Here is a 23,694-nt window from a genome sequence, read left to right as displayed (position 1 = left end):
ATGTTCTACTGATGGAGCCAGCCAGGTACCCCAGACTAATTTTATATTGAATACAGTTCCTTCAGTTGTTAATTTATTATCCAGAAAATGGACTTAAAGCTCTTTGTATCCCTGAAGAGTGGTGCACATGGAAAAGGACTGGGACGAAATACAGCAAATTACTGCTTTTATTTGGGTGGGTGGGGAGATTATGGGTAATTCGATTTCATCTTGTGTTTTGTAGTTTCCAAATTTCAAACCCTGAAATTTTTATAGGTTTAAACCACCTGGCTGGCTTAGTCTATGGAGCATGTGACTCTTGATCTTGGGGTCATGGGTTCAAGACCCACATTGAACGTAGAGCTTACTTACTTACAAATAAATAAATAAAACTGTTAAAAAAATTCAAAGAAAAATACATATGTAAAAAAACAGCTTAATTTATTGTACTGAATTAAGGGAAAGTGAATTGGCCAATACATTTGCAGTGGAATTTTGGTATTGAAAAAGATCTTGGAAATCATTTGACTTTTTTTCTGATGCAGTGATCTCCTTTACGTTAATTATCTCTGTTTTAATAAAAAAATGTTAGTGTTTTGAGCAGAGGTTGCTAGGATAGGTTGAGTGTATCCAGTGAGATCTAGACGTAATTTTAGTATTGAGTACTGCCTTTCTGTATCTAGGAGTAATAATGACATGTAATTCATAAGCTGTGTGCTGGAACTGTTTTAGTCTTTTTTACGTATGATTTGAATCTCCAGTAACTCTTTTGGTTTTCATCGGTTTCATTTTACGAATGAGGAAATGCAGGGTCAGAAAAATGAGCTATCATGCCTTATGGTCTCAGATGATGTATGTTGAAGGTGATTACCGTGTGCTCTTTCTACCAGACCAGTCTGTTTGGAGACCTACCATTCTTCTTCATGGCGTATTCAACTTTTCCCTAAAACGCACACACAGTCCTCTTTTTACACATCACACATTTTAAGCCCTATCTGCTGTGCATGTATTAAAGTTTAGGGACACCAGTAAGAGTTTAGTTTGTATGTCTAATTATATGTATGTCCTGGATGCATAATAGGTCTTCAGTGAGTGATAGGATGCTGTTCAAAACTGAGCTTGTTTAGTGTCTGTCATTCCCTACAGCCTGTTTCTGTGGTGCCATCCCCATTACAGGCAACTTAAGAATCTTAGATTCCTCCCTCCAGCCTCCCAACAATTCCAAGGTTATATTTATACTGCCTTATTTGATAGGCTCATATTTCTTGCCAGGACATTTACTGTAGTCTTCTGGTTGGTTTTCTGTGCTCCCCCAGCCCCTCCCTCCCTCCCCCCCCCCCCCCCATTTTCTGTGTTGCTGCCGAATTGATATTTCTGAAGGCGCAAATCTCTTGTCTCAGCCTTGCCTAAATTTTGGTATTTTGTTTTTCAGTTGCTTTTAGAATAACTTCCAAACTCTTCAGCATAGCATAATTTAGGTCCTTCATGTTTTAAGCCAGTTTACCAGTCTTTACTGTTAGCCTAGTTCAGCTATATTGAAGTATTTGTAATTTTCTGAACATACATGCTAATTTTGTAGTGTGTGTGATTCCTCAGCATAGTTGTGCTATTTTATTTATGCAGTTTTCTCTGTTTGGAACTCTTTTCTGTTTTCATCCACTTAGCCACTTTCTCCTCTTTCAAGTTCCAGCTAAAGTATCTTCATCTCTGATAAGCTCTCCCCATTATTCCACTCTTTTATTGAAGGTTGGGTGTCTTGTTGGTGTTGCTGTCATACTTCATACTCATTGAAACATTCAGCTCCCTGTATTAGAGTTAAATATTTACTTTTTCTGTCACCATTGGGTGCTAGGAAGCTGGTTCAGTAAACACATTCTTGGGCTTAAGTCCAGACCTACTGAATCCAAATCTCCAGTGATGAGACACAGTTCGTGTGTTTTTTTTTTAAAAAGCACTCCCTGGTGATCCTCATGTGCCCTTTGGTTAAGAACTACTGTGATGGTTCCTCTTGAAGAATCTTTTAGCCTTGTATCTCCAGCACCTGGCAAGTAGTGTTTACCTCATAAATGATGAGTGAATACAATATGTTTTCAGAGCATATTGAAGAGACTCATTGAGTGGAGTGTTTTATTTTCAAGGGTATTAAGATGTTATTTTGAATTGATAAGGTCTAAGGTGTAACAGAATGTATGGTCTTGGAATACTGAGAGGCTTTTGGGCTTGAAGATAAGGAGCCAGTTAGCATTTCTTGAAAGGTTGTGTTAAAGAACTTTTAAATTCTTATCAGCTCTGGTTTTATGCTTTTTCTTTTTGTTTTGCCCCTCCTCCCCCCCCCCACCCCGCCCCTGTTTGACATTTCTTGAAACCCTAAAAGGTAGGCAAACCGAAGGGGCTGGAGGAGCAAGGTTTACTTTCTTTAATTTGTAAAACATTAAAACTTTGTTTCTGTTCACAGTTACATCGCTTACTGGAAAACAGTGCTGTACTTTTTCAACCTAATACATTTACAAGGTTCATTCCTGTTCTCTGAAGTGAATACTCTGTGCTAGCATAGTTGAAGATCACATACTTATGAACATAGGATCAAAGTTGTAGTTTAACCCTGTATTGTCAGTGGTTAATTGCTTTTAAGATTAGTGACTCATTTTTCCTATTTGAAGGTTTTTAAGAGGTACTGTTTGGGTTCAAGCTTTTTATTGGGGTATAGTATAAGGTACAAACTGTGAATTTTATTTTTTATTTTATGTGTTTATTATTTAAATATTTATTTATTTATTTGTTTGTTTGTTTGTTTGTTAAGTGATCTCTACACCTAGCATGGGGCTTGAACTCATGACCCCGAGATCAAGAGTTGTATGCTCTGTTGACTGAGCCAGCCAGGTGCCCCCAAACTGTGATTTTTAAAAGGTTTTGTGATGTAGTTCACATACCATACAATTCACCCATTTGTTTATTTAACATTTTTTTTAATGTTTATTTATTTTTGAGAGAGAAACACAGAGCATGAGTGGAGGAGGGGTAGAGAGAGAGGGAGACACAGAATCTGAAACAGGTTCAAGCCTCTGAGCTGTCAGCACAGAGCCCAGTGTGGGGCTCAAACTCAAGAATTGCAATATCATGACCTGAGCTGAAGTCTTAACCGATTGAGCCACTCAGGCGCCCCACAATTCACCCATTTAAAATGTACTATTCAGGGGTGCCTGGGTGGTTCAATCAGCTGAGTGTCTGATTTTTAATTTTAGCTCAGGTCATGATCCCAGGGTTGTGGGATTGAGCCCTACGTTGGGCTCCACACTGAGTGAGGAGCCTACTTAAGATTCTTTCTCTTTTTTTCCTTCTGCCCCTCTACGCTGCTCTTGCTCGCTTTCTCTTTCTCTCTCTCAAAAAATAAAATGCACTGTTCAGTGGTTGTTAGTATTCAGAGTTGTGCAACCATCACTACAATAAAATTTTAGAACATTTTTATTATGCCCAAAAGAAACCGTGTACCCATTACCAGTCACTGTCCACTTCCCTCATTCCTTTAGCAACCACTAATCTACTTTCTGTCTAAAATGGAATTTTTTTATGATCTAAGATTTTTCATTAACTTTTTCAACGTAAAATACTTCTAACGGCACAGGTCATTTTCTTTCTAGATGTTTTCTGTGTGTATATATATAAACACAGATTCATGTGTTTTAGTTTTAAGCCAAGTGGGAACATTCTGAGTATATTGCACATGTACACATGTGCCTTTTTGCCCTTAATACATTGTGGCTATCCTTTCAGGTCAATAACGTTTGATTCTTCTTTAAGGGCCTTAGTGCACGGAGCTACAGTGATTTATTTTGACTGACTTATCTCACATTAGTGAACTTTTAGAGTGTTTTCAGCTTTTGACCTTCTAAACAATGCTATAGTAACAATAGGTAGTTTTATTTTTGTATTCTGGGGTCATTTCTTTTTTTTTTAAGTTTTTATATATTTATTTTGAGGGGGAGAGAGAGAGAGAGAGAAAAATGAATGAGTGGGGGAGGGACAGAGAGAGGAGGGTAGAAGATCTGAAGTGGGCTCTGTGAGCCTGGTGCAGAGCTCCAGCTCACGAACTGAGCGATCATGACCTGCGCCAAAGTTGGGCACTTAACCAGCTGAGCCACCCAGACACCCCTCTGCTATCATTTCTTTAGACTGTATTTACAGAGGTGAAATTGACAGATCAAGGAAAAGAATTTAAGATTTTGATACATATTTCCACATTTTTCTCCAGATTTCCACGTTGTTCTATGAATTTAAAGTTTTACCAACATTATACGAGTATTTATTTTCTCTGTTGGTATATATATTATTTTCGTAGATTTTTTTTTTTTTTTTGAGAGAGAGAGAAAGAGGGCACAAGTGAGTGACAGGCAGAGAAAGAAAATCCCAGGAGAGACAGAGAGACAGAGAGAAGCAGGGCTCACCTGAAGTGGGGCTGGTGCTCACCCAATGTGGGTCTCGAACTCACCAACCGTGAGGGCTAGGGCTCTAAGGCTAGAATTTTTCTTTTTTAAATTACCTTTAGTGAAGTATAAGTACATAATAAAATGCACACATTTTAGATGTATAATATGATAGTTTTGACACAGAGTATTCACCCATGACAGGATCACTCTAATCATAATGACAGTTCCCATCTCTCCAAAAGTTTCATGGGCCACTTTTAATTCCCCAGCAGCAACTGCTGATTTGCTTTCTGCCTAGGCCTAGACTTTAATTACTGTATTTTAATGGCATTTGGAATGACATTAAAACAACTCTTGTTATTTCTAGAATCACAGGTATACCCCATGCCCTAAGGGATGAATGCTCCTCCATAGATGGCTGTAAAAGTTGCTCTCTAACCTCCTTCCAAGTCCTTTGTTTAAATTTTTTTTTTCAACGTTTATTTATTTTTGGGACAGAGAGAGACAGAGCATGAACGGGGGAGGGGCAGAGAGAGAGGGAGACACAGAATCGGAAACAGGCTCCAGGCTCCGAGCCATCAGCCCAGAGCCTGACGCGGGGCTCGAACTCACGGACCGCGAGATCGTGACCTGGCTGAAGTTGGACGCTTAACCGACTGCGCCACCCAGGCGCCCCCACATTATTTTTAATGGGAGGAAAAAACTCCTATGTGTTTTGGTTTTTATTATTTTATTTTATTTTATTTTATTTTATTTTATTTTATTTTATTTTATTTTATTTTTTCAACGTTTATTTATTTTTGGGACAGAGAGAGACAGAGCATGAACAGGGGAGGGGCAGAGAGAGAGGGAGACACAGAATTGGAAACAGGCTCCAGGCTCTGAGCCATCAGCCCAGAACCCGACGCGGGGCTCGAACTCCCGGACCGTGAGATCGTGACCTGGCTGAAGTCGGACGCTTAACCGACTGCGCCACCCAGGCGCCCCAAGTTTTTAAATCCAGTTTCAAACATTATTCCATGGCACTCACGACACCCATAAATAAACAAGTTTAAAACCTGATAAATTTGCTATAGCTGAAGTTCTTCTCAACCACAAGAGGGAAACTTGCATGCTTCATGACCTCACAGTAATACAAACTGTATTAAGGGTAAGGAACTAAAGGTAGTAACTGTGCCCAAAAAAGGAGCAAATGAAGGTTTACTGTTTGCATAACATCGGGTGGAATTCTATAAAGAATTAAGCCACATAAATTAATACCTGCCAGTGCCTAAGAGATTATTTTGATTAGGACTTCTTACTTTTTTTTTTTTTTTTAAGTTTATTTATTATGAGAGAGAGAGCACAAGCAGGGGAGGGGCAGAGAGAGAGAATCCTAAGCAGGCCCCGTGCTGCCAGCACTGAGTCTGATGCAGGGTTTGAACCCACAAACTGTGAGATCATGACCGAGAGTCTGAGCACCTAATTGACTGAGCCACCCAGGTGCACCCCCCACCACCACTTTTTTTAATTCAGAGGAGATAAAACTCTGAAATATATTTCCCACAGATACAGTTTTGGATTTATGTATTATGTACTCTTTTAGGATCATAAAGTCCAGAATGAGCTATTTGATGTGCTTGGTAGCTGCCTTCTTAATTATGTTGCTGTGATTTATCTGGATAGATTTACTCAGTGAGAATTCCTTATTCCCTTACATACTACAATAGAATGTTGAAACAAGGGAGGAGTAAGGGTTTGTGACAAGGCCACTAAATGGAGGAAGACATTTTGTAGGCCTCCTGGTTGAAGACTTGATAGATAATCTGTTTCTTGTGCAGTTGTTTGTAACTGTAACAATAATAATGAAGTGTTTAACTCAAGAAACTTTATCTCACCAGTGTTTATTCCCTTTACGCCGCCTGGCCTGGATGGCTCAGTCGGTCGGTTGAACGTGCAACTCTTGACGTTGGGGATGTGAGTTTGAGCCCCACATTGGGTGTAGAGATTACTTAAAAAAAATACGTATATATGCAGATATGTTAAAACAAGGGTCATTTTTATTGACAGTGAGTGTAATTTTGTTTTCATTATGGGCCAACTAAGGACTCTTTCCATGGTTCAATGCCATTCTGTGTATCCTCATAAACAGGGATTTAAAAATCAAATAAAATGTTTTTCCCTCCCATTAAAAATAACTTGTAGGTACTTTTGATTTCTAAAATCAATAAATGCTCGTTGTAAATATTTTGGAAAGTACATCCAATTACAAAATTATAAAAACATGCAGGAAACCAACCAACTAACTGTAATTCGGTCTTCTATAACCTTTTATGATAGGTCTATCTGGTTTTTTACTAAAAAATTTTAAAAATGTAAATAATTATATATTTATAGACAGGAAAATCTCTTTGGTGCTAATAACAAGAACGATTGCTTCTTGAGTTTTGCCTTTTTTTTTTTTTTTTAATCTTATGGGCAGTATGAATTTTTACTAATTATTTTTCTGTTTTGGTTAACCACTGGAGAAGTTAGAGATAAATTTATGGTTCATTTCTAGCAAGTATATTGGACCCAATTACATACATTTTATAAACAAGGCTCTTCTCATTTTCCCTTTGCCTTAATTTTCTCATTAGTTGAATTTACTCGATTTTGTAAGTCACTCTGAGTCCTTTTTGGAACAAGTTCAGGTAAAATAAAAACATTTCTGTGATTATAGTTTTCTGTCTTTTTTTTTTTTTTTTTTTTGTCTAACATATCAAAATATCCTATGACAGAATATTTCCGTAGATAATTTTAAGGTTTTATAATATTCCATTATATTTAATGGTCTCATTCTTTTCTGTATTATTTCCTGATATTGGTCATTTAGGCTTCTAAATTTTTACCATTGTAGGTGGTTCTGTAATGAATATTTTGTTCATCAATATTTGCAGTTTGAATTATTTTCTTAAGTCTTAGAATGGGAAAAATACTGCTAGATATTCATAAAGCTATTCTATCTCTTGTGTAATTATTTTTCCCCCTTTTTAAGATATAATTTGTGTATAGTAAAATATGTTATTTTAGTATGCACTTTTATAGGTTTTGACAAATGCAGATATTCTTGTAACTACCATGATCAAGATCAGTTTGACCCATCCCCACATTCCATGGAGCCCCTTCATAGTCACTTCTTAACTCTGTTCCCAGCTGCTGGTAACCATGAATCTTTTTTTCTGCCCCTTTAGTTTTGCCTTTTCCAAAACATATACTGTAAATGTATGTAGTTTTGAATCTGTTTTTTTTTTTCACTTAGCATATGCATTTGAGAATCTATGTTGTTGTTTATAACAATACATTGGTCCTTTTTATTGCTCATTAGTGTTCCATTAAATGGTTTTGTGACTGTTATCCATTTTGTGTGCTTAATTTTAATTCTCTCAGCTGGAATGTTTGGTACACTCATTACTTGAAAGACGGAATGTGGGTGGCATATTTTTGTTACTTTTCTATATTGTGTTTCTGTAGCCTTTATATGTGAAAGACAGTTGTATCAAGACCAAATCTTTGGCCATAGTTTGTATGTTTTATTGTCTTTGGCATGTAGTATTTTATTTTCTTTATTTATTTAAAAAAATTTTTTTAACGTTTTATTTATTTTTGAGACAGGGAGAGACAGAGCATGAACAGGGGAGGGTCAGAGAGAGGGAGACACAGAATTTGAAACAGGCTTCAGGCTCTGAGCTGTCAGCACAGAGCCCGACACGGGGCTCGAACTCACGGACCGGGAGATCATGACCTGAGCCGAAGTCGGCCGCGGCCGCTTAACCGACTGAGCCACCCAGGTGCCCTGGCATGTAGTATTTTAGAGAACCAAGAGTAACACCCCCCCCCCCCCGCCCCCCGCTGGAATACTTAAGGAATACTCCAACTTTAGGATAGTTTGTTCAGGATGTGATTTTTATGTGCTATTTGAGTGAGACCTTTTGATCTGCATTGGTGTTTTTTTGTAGCTTGAGAAAAAGGTTCTTTTGGTTATATATTTGCTTATTTTAGGGTTTTTTTTTTTTTTTTTTTTTTTTTTTTTTGCTCAGGACTATCTTTTTTGTGGAACTATCATTTTTTAAAAAATTTATTTTTTTTTCTTTATTTTTTAAATTTACATTCAAGTTAGCATATAGTGAAACAATGATTTTTGGAGTAGATTCCTTAATGCCCCTTACCCATTTAGCTCATCTCCCCCCCCCCCCTCCAGCAACCCTCTGTTTATTCTCCATATTTTTAAGCCATATCTTCATTATTTCTTTATAGTGGCCTTTTCTTTTTTAATGTTTATTTATTTTGAGAGAGAGAGAGAGAGAGAGAGAGAGAGAGAGAGAGAGAGAGAGAGAATAAGCAGGTAAGGGACAGAGAGATTGGGAGAAAAAGAGAATCCCAGCAGGTTCCACACATGGAGCCTGATGTGCATGGTTCAAGTCCATAACCCTGGGATCATGACCTGAGCCAAAATCAAGAGTCAGACATTTGTCCGACTCAGCCGCCCATCTGCCTGTCCCCCTCCCTCCCTTCCTTCCTTCCTTGCTTCCTTCTTTCCTATTTTATTTTTTAAAGAGAGTGAGCGAGTGGGAGAGGGGCAAAGAGAGAAGGGGACAGAGAATCCTAAGCAGGCTCCATGGTGACAGTGGAGAGCCCAATGTGGGGTTCGAACTTAACAACTGTGAGATCAGGATCTGAGCCGAAGTTGGACACTTAACCAATTGAGCCACAAGCACCCCACACCTGTCTTTTTTTAATTTAAAATTTTGATTTAGTTATTGTCAACTCACATACTATTGTAAGAAATAATACAGAGTATAATAATACAGTGTACAATCCTTTATACACTTTGCCAAATTTCTCCCCAGGGGTAACATTTTACAGTATAACATTTGTACATAACATTTTGTAGGTAATGTTGTGTAATATGACATTACAACTAAGATGCTGACATTGATAAAAATCCATCCAATCTTACTGAGTTTTTCCAGTTTTGTTTTTAATTAAAATTTTTTTTAACATTTATTTATTTATTTTTGAGAGACAGAGAGAGTGTAAGCAGGGGAGGAGCAGAGAGAGGGAGACACAGAATCCAAAGCAGGCTCCCGGCTCAGAGCTGTCAGCACAGAGCCCTATGGGGGCTCGAACCCACGAATGGTGAGATCATGACCCGAGCCGAAGTCAGATGCTTAACCTACTGAGCCACCCAGGCACCTCTGATTTTTCCAGTTTTGATCTCATTTGTGTGTGTGTGTGTGTGTGTGTGTGTGTGTGTGTGTATTTTAAATGTGGTATGGGAGTTTTATTAAGATAAAGGGCCTCTCCTCTTTCTTTCTTTCTTTCTTTGTTATTTTATTTTATTTTATTATTTTTTTTTTTTATTTTATTAAATTTTTTTTTTTCAACATTTATTTATTTTTGGGACAGAGAGAGACAGCATGAACGGGGGAGGGGCAGAGAGAGAGGGAGACACAGAATCGGAAACAGGCTCCAGGCTCTGAGCCATCAGCCCAGAGCCCGACGCGGGGCTCGAACTCCCGGACCGCGAGATCGTGACCTGGCTGAAGTCGGACGCTTAACCGACTGCGCCACCCAGGCGCCCCTCTTTGTTATTTTAGAGAGAGCGAATGGGGGAGGGGGCAGAGGGGCAGGGTGGAGTGGGGGGCAGAGAAAAAAAGAAAATCTTAAGCAAGCTCCATGCTCAGTGTGGAGCCCGATGCAGGGCTTGAACCCACGAACTGTGGGATCATGACCTGAGCTGAAGTCGGAAGCTTGCCCAACTAAGCCACCCAGGTGCCTCTGAGTAGCTCTTTTTATAACCACATCCACCTTCCTCTTGAGGGGTAGGGGATAGGGGAGCTCCCCCCAGACTCTAATTTCTTATTCTCCAGTTTTGCAATTTTGTCTTTTCCAAACTATTCTGAATGGAATCATCGTATTACCTTTGGGGATTGGCCTTTTCTTGCTCTGCAGAAGGTCCTGGAGACTTAGCAAGTTGTTGCATATAGTAGTTTGTTCCTTCTTGTTGCTGCACACTGTGCTATTTTGTAGATGTACCACAGTTTGTTTCACCTGTGGAAGGGCATCTGGGCAGATTCTGGTTTTTAGTTGCTGGAAATAAAGCTGCCGTGAGCATTCATATTCAGGTGTTTCTGTGACCATAAGTTGTCATTTCTCTGGGATAACTGCTTTAGGAGTGCAGGTGCTGGGTCGATCGTAGGATAGTTACATGTTCAGTTTTTGAAGAAACTGCCAAATCGTTTTCCAGAGTTGGCTGTGCCATTTTGCATTCTTACCAGCCATGTTTGGTCTAATTTTTCTGAACCCTTACCAGCATGTGGTGGTGTTACGTTTTTTTATCTTAGCCATTCTGATAGGTACGTGATGGTATCTCATTGTGGTTTGAATCTATATTTCCGTGATGGCTAATGATGGTCAGCATCTTTTCACGTGAGCAGTTATCTTTATTTTTTAATGTGGGTTTTATTCTTATTATTTATATGATCTTAATTATTGATAAAAATGTTAAATTCTGTTTGATACATTTTTCCTGGTCCCTTTATCCAATAACATTTGTGGAACTCTATTTATAAGTTTGATAAAAGATCTTTACTTAATTTATAGATCAGCATTAACTTAGCATGTATTCACTTGGAAAAATTTAAGAATGATTTATTTTTAAACTAGATTTGGCAAACTGTGGCCTCTGTGCCAAATCTGGCTTGCTGCCTGTTTATGTATGGCCCTTGAGCTAAGAATGGTTTTTTACCTTTTTAAATAGTTGAACCAAATCAAAACAAACCAAACCAAAGAAAGATATGATAAAGACCCTGTGTAGCCCACAAAGCCTATATTCTTTGGCCTGTTACAGAAAAAGTGTGCCAACTTGTTTTTTAAATAACAGCTTTATCGAGCTATTTTTCACATACCTTAAAATTTGTCCTTAAATTTGTAATTCAGTGGTTTTTAGTACATCCACAGTATTATGCAACTTATCAGCTATGTAACTGTAGACATTTTTAGCACTTCCAGAAGAAACTTTGTACTCATTAGTAGTCATTGCCTATTTTCTCCTTTCCCAAGTCCCTGGCAAACCCAAGTCTATTCTTGTTTCTGTAGATTTGTTTATTGTGGATATGTTATATAAATGGGATCATATAAATATATGGCTTTTTGTGTCTGGCTTCTTTCACTTACCTAATGTTTTTAGGGTTCATGCATGTTTATGTATCAGTGCTTCATTCCTTTTTGTGGCCAAATAATACTCCTTTGTATGATATACTATATAAATTTTACACATTCAGCAGTTGACTTACTGCCTTGTGGATTTGAATTTTGCTATGAATTTTTGTCTGTAGATCTATATTCTTTCTTCCAATAGGTAAATCATTTTCAGAAATCTTCTCTTTTATATCTTCAGGATGTGACTTCTTTTTCCTCATTAAGTAGTTTACTCCCTGTGGCCTCATGATGACTTACTTCCTTTTGATCATCCTTGAATTAACGGAGAGAGTTCTGGCCACAGATGGGCTGTGTGGGTGGCTGTTACATCTTCAGATACACAGTTGGGCGGCAGAGTAGTGTGCAGAGCTCCTTCTCCGCTTTTGGGTTTCTAGCAGGCTTTTGTCTGGTGCAGCTTTGTTGGATCTGGATGGGCCCTTTTGTCTTTATTGCCCATTTAAACAGTTGGAGTACCCCAGACACATTTTGATCCCCCGATATAGGACACCGGAAAGGGACACGGGAGTCAGCCTGCCTGGGTAACTTTGGGCGAGTTTTTAACCTTTCTCTACCTCAGTTTCCTCCTCCATTAAAAAAATGGGAAATGGAGGATAATTAGGAATTATTTTATAATTTGAGAATTAAATAATACATACTGCTACCTAGAACATAGTAAGTACGAACTATTCTGACAGTCATAAAAGGCCCATCCTGTTTCTGTTCTTTTTCACAGTGTTTCCCTATAGAAACTGCTTCTGAATGTACCATAACTAACCTAATTTTTATTTACTGTTGGTTATCCTACCCCTAACTTTTTGTTGAAAATTTTTTTCTTTCTTTCTTTAAATTTTTTAAGCTTGTTTGTTTATTTTGAGAGACCGAGCAAGCAGGGAGGGGCAGAGAGAGAGGGGGAGAGAATCTCAAATAGGCTCTGCCCTGCCAGCTCGGAGCCCGATGGGGGCTCAAACTCTCAAACTGTGAGATCATGACCTGAGCTGAAATCAGCAGTTGAACGCTTAATCGACTGAGCCACGCAGGTGCCCCTGTTGAAAGTATTTCTTAACTGTTTTTTTCTTATTGTTAAAAGTAACTACACAGTGAGCACCTTGGCTTATAGAACTTATTCCTCATTGTGGTTATTTAAGATGTTTTTAGAAAGAGGATTATTGGTTTGAAAGTTACTAATATTTTAAAGACATAAATATTGTCAAATTTGTTTTTAGAAGATTCTGATTTTTTTCATAGGAATTACACAAAATACAGAAACTACTGAAGAAATTTTAACATTTGAGTATATTACCTTAGTCTTTTTTTTAACCTTCTAGTCTTACTTTGTTTATGTCTCTGTATGGAAATGTATTTGTATCTTTTTATATAAGCAGATTTGTTGTCTTTAGAATCCTTACACATACACATTTTTCTCAAACAATTTTAAAGATGTTTTAAATAGCTGCATAAAATTCTGTAAGTGAATATATACTACACTTAATGATTCCTACTGTAGTTTAACTTTTTACCACTTTTGCCATCACATTGCCAGGTTGAAGATCCTTGTTAACACTCTTTGATCGTATTTCTGATTATTTGCTTTGGCTAAAATCCTAGAAGTGGAGTTACTAGAACAGAGGCAATGAACATTTATAAAACTTGATGCATATTGTCAAATTTCTTAAAAATTTTTTTTAATTATTTAGTTTAGAGAGAGAGGGAGAGAGAGAGAGAAGGAGAAAGGGAGGGGCAGAGCGAGAGGACGACAGAGGGTCCAAAGCAGGCTCTGTGCTGAGAGCAGACAGCCCAATGCGGGGCTCAAACTCATGACCTGAGATCATAACCTGAGCCAAAATCGGATGCTTAACCGACTGAGCCACTCAGGTGCCCCATCAGATTTCTTTCTTGAAAAGCTGTAGAAAAACATGACAAAGTATTCTTTTAAGCAGGATAAGAACCATTTTAAAGAAGCTGGCACTGGAAGTCCTATTTCTGCTATTTTTATCACTCCTGAGACCAAGGGTAATTTCTCACATTACAGATATTCGTGTGTACTGCCCGTCATGTTTTTAATACTGTGGGGGTGACTTTTAGAGAAGACGAACTGCCATGGCACTATTGATAAAGTGCAGTTTTGCTACTTAGTGGTTATGACAGCAGTTAAGAGAGCAGTAGGACCTGTGTGCCATGGTCTTTGAACTTTTGTTTGCATCCAACTTCTGGTTTGCCAACAAGGGAGAGCAAATAACTAGAGAAGTAGTCCTTGCGTAAGGACCTCTCCCACCTGGAGACTGACACTGTAGGCGTACCTTGCGGCTGATAGTTTCTCCTCCTAGCTTATTTTCCAAAATTGGTAGTTTCTACTGGTGGTCTTAATTGTACATTTGTTAAAAATAGTCACTGTCTTGTAATTTGTGGAAAATTCTTATCAGTGACTGTGTAGGCCCTTAAGTTGTTTTCTCTGACAAACGCTTCTTATGGTAGGAATTCTTACATGTCTGTTAGTGAGCCCCAGGGATGACAAAGTGAATCTCAGAAAATTTGATGTTAGCAAGACTTTGGAAAATCCACTTCTATGCCTTTTTGGTGGGTAAATATTTGCTACTTTCACATAGACTCTAATACTCTGCCAGTAAGATTTTTCCTGATTCCAGTGAGGTCAATGGTGCCTTTAAATTTTGTTTCATTTTTTGAAAAGAGTCTGATACAGATTTGCCACAACCTGACTTAGGAACTTTTGGATGAGTATTCTTCATTTATCTTTTTTTATTTTTTCCATATGTTCTCTCTTGAGATTGGTATTTCAGAATGTTTTTTACTGCTAATGAACACTTTCTGGTGTGTTCCCCACTTGTAAATAAACATTTTTTTAATGTAAATGTAATCTCTATAGTGGTATGGGAGTCTCTTTTATGTTTCTGAATTTTGGTTTTTTTTGGTGGTTAGCAATATGCCAGTCAGCTCTCTGGCTACAGATAGTAGTTTCCAGACAAGAAGAGAGACGATTGATCTTTATCTTAAGTTTTTAAGGTGTTTTATTTTTAAGTAATCTCTACATCCAGTGAGGGGCTTGAATTCAGACCAAGAGTTGCTGCTCTACCAACTGAGTCACCCAGGCGCCCCCATCATTGTCTTAAGTTTTACACTTTTTATTAGGTTCTTCCATAACAATTAAACCGTTTCTTTTTGCAGTTAAAATGGCCTTGCCTTCATTATTGATTTCAGCTTGAACATGATTGGTGAAATTAAGAAAAAGACTGGCAGAACCAGCAGTTGTGAGGTTTTTTTGTGTTTAAAGGTCACTAGTATCATTAAATGATTTTGAAAATGTGTATTTCCTTTTACTTTCAAAATTGTTTTCTTTTATGTTTAGGAAGTGCTGACATTTACATGAGATGTATGTATTCTGGTAGTCTGGTAGCAAAACAGTTTTGGTAACTTATAGTAGTTTATTATGTGGGTCTGTTAATCATCCTAGCAGAATGCCACCAGCATATTAGGAAATCTGTAATTCTAATATATTTACCTTAATTAGTAAAAGTAGTAGCAGTGTTTAATGATAGATAATAAAGAAGTGGATGGGGGTGCCTGGGTGGCTCAGTCAGTTAAGCATCTGACTTCAGCTCAGGTTCTGTGAATTTGAGCCCCACGTCAGGCTCTGTGCTGACAGCTCAGAGCCTGGAGCCTGCTTCGGATTCTGTGTCTCCCTCTCTTTCTGCCCCCTACCCCACTCACGCTCTCTCGTTCTCTCGCTCTCTCTCTCTCTCTCTCAAAAATAAATAAACATTAAAAAAATAAAAAAACATGAAGTGGACGTTCAGTCTAATCCTGGCTGTGGTGACTTCATTTTCCTCATTGTGTATCATAGAAGACAGTATCAAAATAGCGTAGTAATTAGTTGCTGGAACAACTGTTGAACCCAGGTGTGCTTTTGTGTGACTTTGACGAGAACACAGAAGGTAGTAAAGGGTAGAGACTTAAATTTGAATTCCACTCTGTCTGCTATATGACTTTGCACAAATTACTTCACTAAATCTTGGTTTCCTTGTGTATAAAGTGGAATAATATCTATTTTTGTAGTACAGTGTCTTGAAACTCAGCAAATGTTGGTGTTTAGTGTTGTCACTGACAGTGAAAAAGAATGGAAACCTTCATGAGTAAGATCACGTAGTAGGGTTTGCAGCCACTTAGGCTGAAAGAGTGGGTTTTTTTGTCAATGCCACCCATGCCCTCCCCTCCAAGAAGGATGCTGATTTATTTAAATTTTATTTGAGGACCGTAATCAGTTTTTGCTTTTCTTACAAAGTGGGTGCTTTTGTAAGAGTACCTGCATTTTCAAATTATGATTGTTAAAACATACAAAGTATTTATAGGACAGGGTCTGGCACAAAGTAAGGCTTAGTAAGTATCAGTTATTGTTTATGATACTGATACGTAGTGGTACAAGAGCTGCTGTAGAACAGACTTAATAGTTAACTTTCATGTTCCCTTTCCATATTTTATCGCTCAAGTTTCTCCTGCTTTTTTTTTTAGGGTTTTATTTTTTTAAGTAATCTCTATGCCCAGCATGGGGCTCAAACAGACCAGCCCCGAGATCCAGAGTCTCATGCTCTGCATCTGAGCCAGCCAGGCACTGCTCAAGTTTCTCTGGCTTTTGCTTGGCTTTTTCTCACTGGTGTCTCCTTCCTGTAATGGTTCTTGGCACCAGCTCCCCTGCTTGTATTGTTCTGGATCTGTGCTAGTGAAACAGAGCTAACGTGATCTAGGCTTGCCTGTGCAGAAAATCCTCCAGGAGAACAAAGGTAGTTGTGGAGGAGAAAAGCTCCTCTGACAACTTAGATTCAGTGGTTGAGGAAGCACATATTCTAGTAAAGGCAATTTTAGTCTCAAGGTGTAGAAATATGTTTTAACTAGCAAAAATTTAGGGCTTTAATGAAAGAATGCCAGGGATTCTCTCTGACCACCCCTGAGTAGAAATGTAAACGTGGGCCCCCTTGGCACTAGGTGGCTTTCTGTTTCCAGCACATTCTTTCTCTACGTTGCTTGTCTTCTGCTTATTCACCAGCTGATACTTGAATCAAAAATGATAGCCCCAACTGCCAGATCTTTAGGAACCTTCATTTTATCTCTCCATACCCGTCAGGCTCACATGGTAAGAGAAGAACCTGATTAGGTCAGTTTATCATTTCTTACCAGGTACCAGGGATTTGCCCATTTAGGGGAATACTTTTGCAGTAGGTGCTTGTGGCCAGAGATGATAGGAATCATGAACTTGTCCTTTCTAAGCAGGTGTCTTGAAACATGTCCATTACAGAGAATATTCAGAAAGTATTGATTTGTTGAATTTTATTTTTCTAAGTGCACTATATAGCTCTGAGTTACTCTTTTTTAAAATACTATATTAGGGTGCCTGGGTGGCTCAGTTGGTTAAGCATCCGACTCTTGATTTTGGCTGAAGTCATGATCTTACGGTTCAAGAGACTGAGCCCCCCATTGGGCTCTGTGTTGACAGTGCGGAGCCTGCTTGAGATTCTCTCTCTCCCTCTCTCCCTCTGCCCCCCATCCCTCGCCCCCCCCCCCCCCGCTCGTGCTGTGTCTGTCTCTCTCAAAATAAATAAATGTTAAAAAAAAAAAAGACTTCCAGTGTGATTTAATAAATACCAAGTCGGGGCGCCTGGGTGGCTCAGTCGGTTGGGCGTCTGACTTCAGCTCAGGTCACGATCTCGCGGTCCGTGAGTTCGAGCCCCGCGTCGGGCTCTGGCCTGATGGCTCAGAGCCTGGAGCCTGCTTCTGATTCTGTGTCTCCCTCTCTCTCTGCCCCTGCCCCGTTCATGCTCTGCCTCTCTCTGTCTCAAAAATAAATAAAACGTTAAAAAAAAATTAAAAAAAAAAAAAACCAAGTCAGTGATATCTTTGTGTCCGAGTTTGGTTCTTCTGTACAAGCCATGGAGAACTGGTCAAGCTGGCTCAAGTAGAGGGACATTCTTTGTAAAGACACACTGGGCAGTTAAGAGGAATGCTAGCAGAGTCGGGCCAAGAACCTGACCACAGCGCTGTCAAAACTTGTTTCTTTCTTAGGGCTTTTATTCCGGACTGTGTGGTCTCCCGTGATTATTTGCTTCATTCCATTCTTTGAGGTATAATGTTCAATAACACCTGCTTGAAAAATGGATTAATTGTAATTGATTAAATATTTGGATCACGAACTGTTTACATTTGGATGTCTTTGTGCCTGAGTTTGTTCTTTTCTTCCCCCCTTTGACTACAATGTTGGTTGGCAAACATCTGAATAGTGAGGTAGGAGGAGAATCAGGAGACCATAGTGGCATGGGAAGTTCAGGGATGAAGGAATTTTATAAAGTGGTTTTACTGAGTGTTTTAAAAAATGAGAACTGAAAGAATATGAGGTTGAGCCAGCGATGGTGTTTTTTTTTTTGTTTTTTTTGTTTCCCTTTTGGAAGTTTCTGAATGGATGAGGATGGAGAGTGAGTGTTGAAGTTTCTTTGAATTGATGATTTAGCTGGGAATTGAGACAGAGAGATGGATGTACTTTGAGATGCTAAGTTTTAAAAAGTAATTTAGATGTTTGCATGATCTAGGTACTTTTAGTACGTTGATTATGGAAATGCTGAACTGGAGAGACACCCACCCCACCCTCCCAACAAGGAATGGCCAAAATCTTAACCCTGGGGGTGGGGGGGCGGTGGGGAAAGAAGGGATGAATGGGTGAAGGAGACATTTCAGTTACTTGAAACAGAATAACCTGTGAGGTGGGTACAGTTGAGTAAGTGCCTCCTAAGTATTGGCCATTTTGTCTCATTTAACTATTACAACAAACTTGTAAGAGTTGGTGTTACCTCAGTTTTACAGATGAGGCAGTAGTGACATGTATATCATTCATTGATGATTCTGATAAGTGTATGGACCGTTGGGTATGGTAAGTAGGGTTTCTCAAGGGGTGATGGAAAGGGCAGGCACCCTTTCCATGTGATTATCTTAAAGAGAATTTGATTATGTTAAAGGATTTGTAAAGTGATACTTTTGCTTAATTTTTAATTTTCCAAGTGTGATCTGTAATTCTGGGTCTATTTGTTTTTATTTTATAACTTCTGTGTGGTAAAACATGCAACTTAGTTTGCCAAATTAGGCAACAGGATCTAGTTAGGACAGGATCCCTGCTGGAAGGAGAGATAGGTGTTGAGTTTACGGAAGAAAGTTCTGGGAACTGGGAAATGGAAGGGAAACTCAGAAGCATAGGACCTGTGTATGGGTGGTATTTGTGGTGGGATGAAGAGAGGAACATAGACGTAGGTCAGGCACTGAAGTGCTTCTCTTGCTCGCGTCTTCAGTAAAGGGACTGGCAGATGCCTTCATGGGGAGGGGCAGTGGTAGAGCAAGTCCTGGATGGTTATGAGAAAGTTCCATGTTACTGGCAAGTAGCCCAAAGACGGAAAACAGGAAATAGATTTGTGAAACCAAAGGAGATAGGTAAGAGCAGTTAGTGAAAGGAAGGACGTCTTCTAGACGTTTAGCAAAAATGGAGAAGAAATTAGTAAGTTGTGCTAGAAATTAACACTAACCCGGCACTCAAACCTAGAGAAAGCAGTAGAGCACCAGGACTGGAAAAGACTGTTCTGTCCTGATGGGAGAATTTACTCTGATTATAATTTGCAGCCAGCTCTTCTCTTTTATGATAGAAGGAGCTTCTTTGTTACCTGCCTAAAATATTTCTTCATTCTTTGATTTCTCTTGATTCCCGAGCATCTTCTTCTGATCATTAGTTTTGTTTCCTAGGAAGAATTTGTGTGGAGAGTCTGCCTGGTGTCGATGACCATACCAGGTATAGCTTCTACTATAAACAGTACGTTCCTGACTAGTTAAAAACGTTTTTTTGTGAGAATGATTTGATTTGTCTGGTCTAGTCACCTGTGGGCAAATGGTTTATAATGGAGTTTCTGGACTAGCATGGCAAACTTTGGAAAGTGAGGCTCCTTCTCACCTGTGTGAGGAGAACGACCAACAGGAATTAGGAGGGTAGTGCGCAGAGGTAGGAGGAAGAGTGGTTCATCCTCTGGGTGGGGGGGGGGGGACAGAGGGAGACACCCGGAAAGAGGGAGGGCTGGAGGAGGTGAAGAGGGAACTGAAGGGAGGGAGAGAGAAGACCTGAGAGAGCTAGCAAGTAAGAACAGAGAGAGAGGGAAAGAGGGAAAAGGGGGGGGGGGAGGGGAGAGAGAGAGAGAGAGAGAATGAGTGAGTGAGTGAGTGAGTGATGGATGGGAAGATAGATCATATAGAAGGGAATGGAAATGGCTCCAAGGGCAGGATGGGCTGGCTTTGAAGGTGCGGGGGAGGAGACAGTGGAAAGCAAAGGAAAACACGCCAAGAAAGCACACTCCTCAAAGCCCAGGCAGAAACAGAAGGCACTGTTATCTGAGGGGGCGAAACTTCCTGTGGCTGCCTTGGAGGCAGCGTGGTCACATAGGAAGGACGTTGCATTTTGAGTTGGAAGCCCCGGATTTAAATCCTGGCAGTGCCATTTAAGGGCTCTGCCCTCTTAACAACAGTTGGGAAGGGCATTTCTCAGAGGTTCGGTGTTCTCATCTTTTAAATGGAAATAATCGCTGTGACGTTGTTGTGATGATGACATAAATATGTGTACTGCATGTTCTGTACCTTGCCTTACTACTCTCTTTATATTTCCCTCCTTGGGAAATATAAATAGGATTTCCAACATTCTTGGTTAAAACTATTTGTAGGTTGGATTTTCAAGAAATGCCTAGCTCTAGTTAAATGTATGATCGGATTCCACAGAAAGAGCTAGATATAGAGCTTTATGCATTTGATTTACACGCTTTGTAAATGTTCACTCTGGCCTGAAGGTTCAAAATGATTTCATCTGACATTTGTAGTTTTCCAGTTAGCATCTTGTCCTCATTCTCTCCTCCCCGCCACGGCCCGGCCTTTATCTTTACTACCTATAGCTTAGAAGCTTACTCAGTGTGTTTACCTAAATAATGGAAACACTGTGTAATGTGTTCACAGCTTGTTTCCAGGCCCTTTGAAAGTATTTTAACCACAGTCAAAAGCTTGGTCTCTGTCTATGTCTCTTTGTTCTCATTGGGCTGAATTTTAGCTTCATTTTGAATTTTATAAATTTCCATTTTTAGCAGGCATCCCAAAGCTGCTTTGTCTTAGTGACACATTGTCATTTTGTAGCGTATATCAGCTCTGGGTTTTGAAGATATGTGACTCAGAACAGCGGTGTAACTATATTTTTATGTGGTGTCGGTTCAGTCAAGTTAAGATTGCTGGGTGATAAACAGGCAGCGCTGTTAATAAAATCCTTGGGTTGGTTCTCCTAGCTGTATTCTGGCCCGTGTTCTCCATACTCTTCCCTTTGCCTGCCTGACCTCAGCCTGACCTTTGTGTGTACCCACTGCTGGCGATTGTACACCTACATTGGGGGGTAGTGATGGTCAGATGAGGGGTTCGTGAGAGTCCTGCTTCAGGCCCTCTGCTGTCTTTCTCCAGCGGTCGAAGAGCCTTCCTTGTGAATAAACAAGGGACGGTCCTCTCGCCTCAGGCAGCAGAGATGGCTTGCTGCTCATAACTGAGAGGACCTACAGGATACTAGACAACACAAGGTTTTTTGGGTTACTGTTTCGAATAAACGATCGCACACTTCTTCCTTGATCTTAACCTTATCTTGTAGAAATGACCTTAGATAGGATTGTTCCGATGTGGGCAGTAGTTTAATGATAGGTGAGGTTTGACAAAGGGATTCTTGTGATGAGTGCTGGTTTTTCCTCCTGGAGTTGAGATCCCAAGAGCCCCTCTGCGGAGATCTTCCAACATGGAGAAATGTTCGGACACCCCACTATACAGTTTGCAGTGCCTTTCCCTGAGGTTTATCCAAGAAATAACTGGGTTGGGTCAAATGAGTCCCCTTGTTTCTACTTGCTTGTCACAGTTGGGGGCAAGCACTGTGGCTTTTGAGTCCAGAGCCATGTTCAGGTCACATAATCATAGGTCATTGCCCTTCAGCATGTTGGTCTTATACATTTAAAATATATGAAAAATAGCTAACATAATGCTCATTTGATGGAATATGCTTTTTCTGGATTATGTATTTTTCATGTTGTGGAAAAAAAAGGAATGGGAGGGGAGAAAACAGGGGTCATTGGCTCTGAACCCTGCTGATTGAAGGTAAGTGAATGTTTAATTTCAGTCACTTGCTTCTTGTTATGTCTTTGTCAGTATCTGAAGGTAAACCGTTGTGTTTAATGTGAGCGTACAATTCAAGATGCTAACTCGAAACTTTTTCCTTCTCTATTTTGAACGATAGGTGCGTTCTATGGATGAACTGAATCATGATTTTCAAGCACTTGCTCTGGAGGGAAGAGCGATGGGAGAGGTAAGTGAACTGGTGTGTCAGAAAAGTGGGCCTGTTTTTAAGGGAAGTTTGGAGCTGTCTTTCATTAAATGTGTCCGAATCTAGTCTCCAGAAGTATGTGCTTGCTTTTCCTTGTTGCCATCCTCATGATAGGAATGGGATATTGCCGAATTTTGCCAAAATGATTTCATTATAAGAAGAACGTTAGCCTTAGCCTAATGTCTTAAAAATAAAACAAAGCAACCAAAACATGAGCACAAATTATTGATGGTTATATTAGCCAGTCAGTTGTAAGTCGAGGCTTTAAAGTTTCACAAGATAATTTTATATGCATCACATATCCTTACTTTTGCCTCATTTTCCACTTGCTAGGTTCTTTTTGCAGCGGAAGGGGGTCTTAGATTGGCTGCTGATCAGAACATGTTGATAACCTGTTTTTAGAGTAGGTTGAGGAGGTTGTTTGGAGCTCCATTGTGGAGAGGAAGTTGTTAGATTTCTGGTGAAATGATTCCAGAGGGTAGAGGTGTCAGTCAGAATATATAGAATTCAGGAACAAGAAGTTTGGTTTGTTTATAATGTTTAAAATTTGCAAAAACAAATTCCTGTCATCTGCACATCGATAGGGAGGGTTGCCGTAATTCTAGAAGAAATGGGAGTATAAAGCACAGCTGACTTCTGGCCATTCTTGTGGTTGACAATTAGAATGTATTGGTGATAAGGTAGAACATATAGTTTGGATTAAGAGCCAAAGGTGTAACAGGTTCTCAAGCTGGGGGCATTTGCTTGTGGTTCTCTTGTTCTGGAGCTTAACCTTAGGTTTTTTCCTTCTGTTTTATTTTTTGCATATCTAATATTTAAAAGCTCCCACATCTCTTTTAATGTTTTAAAGGAGGGAAAATAGCTGTATTCTGGATTCTCTTTTATATCATTTATTAAACACACTTGTTCTTTGATTTAGCAAATATCCTTTGATCCAGGCACTGTGCTGGGTTCTGAGGGTTCAGGATTAAGGTAATCCTTCTCCTGATGTATAGCAAATATTCATTGACTGCCGTTGTGGTTAGGCATTAGTTAAACTCTTCTGGTGTTTTGGTTCTGAGGGTCTTGCTTCCTGTGTTTTGAGATTTCGTTTCCAACTTTTCCTTGTCATCCTGTGATCAGAGTTCCAGTGTCCTATCATCTTGGGTTCATGGGTTTTGGGCCTGTTCATGGGTTTTTCTCCTAGAGCTTTAAGAGAAGTTAGATAGGTGGCATTATGTCTCCCGTGCCTGCCTAATATTAAAAACAGTGCACATTAATAAATCCTCTATGGTTAATGGGGAAGAGATTTTTCTCAGCTTTTGGAGCAAAATTTGAACAGAAAGTTAAACAGATGAATCAGATATTAAGTGTATTTGGGAAAACCGTGTTTCTCTTGTTCCCCACTCCTGTGATTTTAGCCTGGTCCACTCTACCAGACATCAGTGCCAGTTCTTAAAATTAATTATACAAAATAAGATAATGCCTTTTGCTGTTGTGTACACTATATAATCTCTAAAGGCTTAAAGTCTGTTTAATTGAAGAAATAGTGAACAGAATCGAATAGAAAGTGAATTTTATTTAAATGATGACAAAACTACACACACACACACACACACACACACACACAGACACACACACAAATGCACACACTTTTTTATTTTGAGAGAG

The 23,694-nt window shown here is 39.3% G+C and overlaps 1 protein-coding gene across 23 annotated transcripts in view; it reads left to right on the top strand.

The window, feature by feature from the left end:
- Nucleotides 1-23,694, top strand: part of PUM1 (pumilio RNA binding family member 1) — a 132,936-nt gene that overhangs the window by 19,008 nt on the left and 90,234 nt on the right. For all 23 annotated transcript variants that reach the window (XM_045035436.1, XM_045035437.1, XM_045035435.1 and 20 more), the window contains one exon: nucleotides 21,958-22,026. In XM_045035436.1, the coding sequence (XP_044891371.1) occupies nucleotides 21,958-22,026 (69 nt within the window). The remainder of the gene's footprint in view (nucleotides 1-21,957; nucleotides 22,027-23,694) is intronic.

This window comes from Felis catus, chromosome C1 (genome assembly GCF_018350175.1).
Source record: "Felis catus isolate Fca126 chromosome C1, F.catus_Fca126_mat1.0, whole genome shotgun sequence".
In the NCBI taxonomy this organism is placed as follows: Eukaryota; Metazoa; Chordata; class Mammalia; order Carnivora; family Felidae; genus Felis; species Felis catus.
Note: the sequence above shows the minus strand (reverse complement) of the source record. Positions and strands in the feature narration are given on the sequence as shown.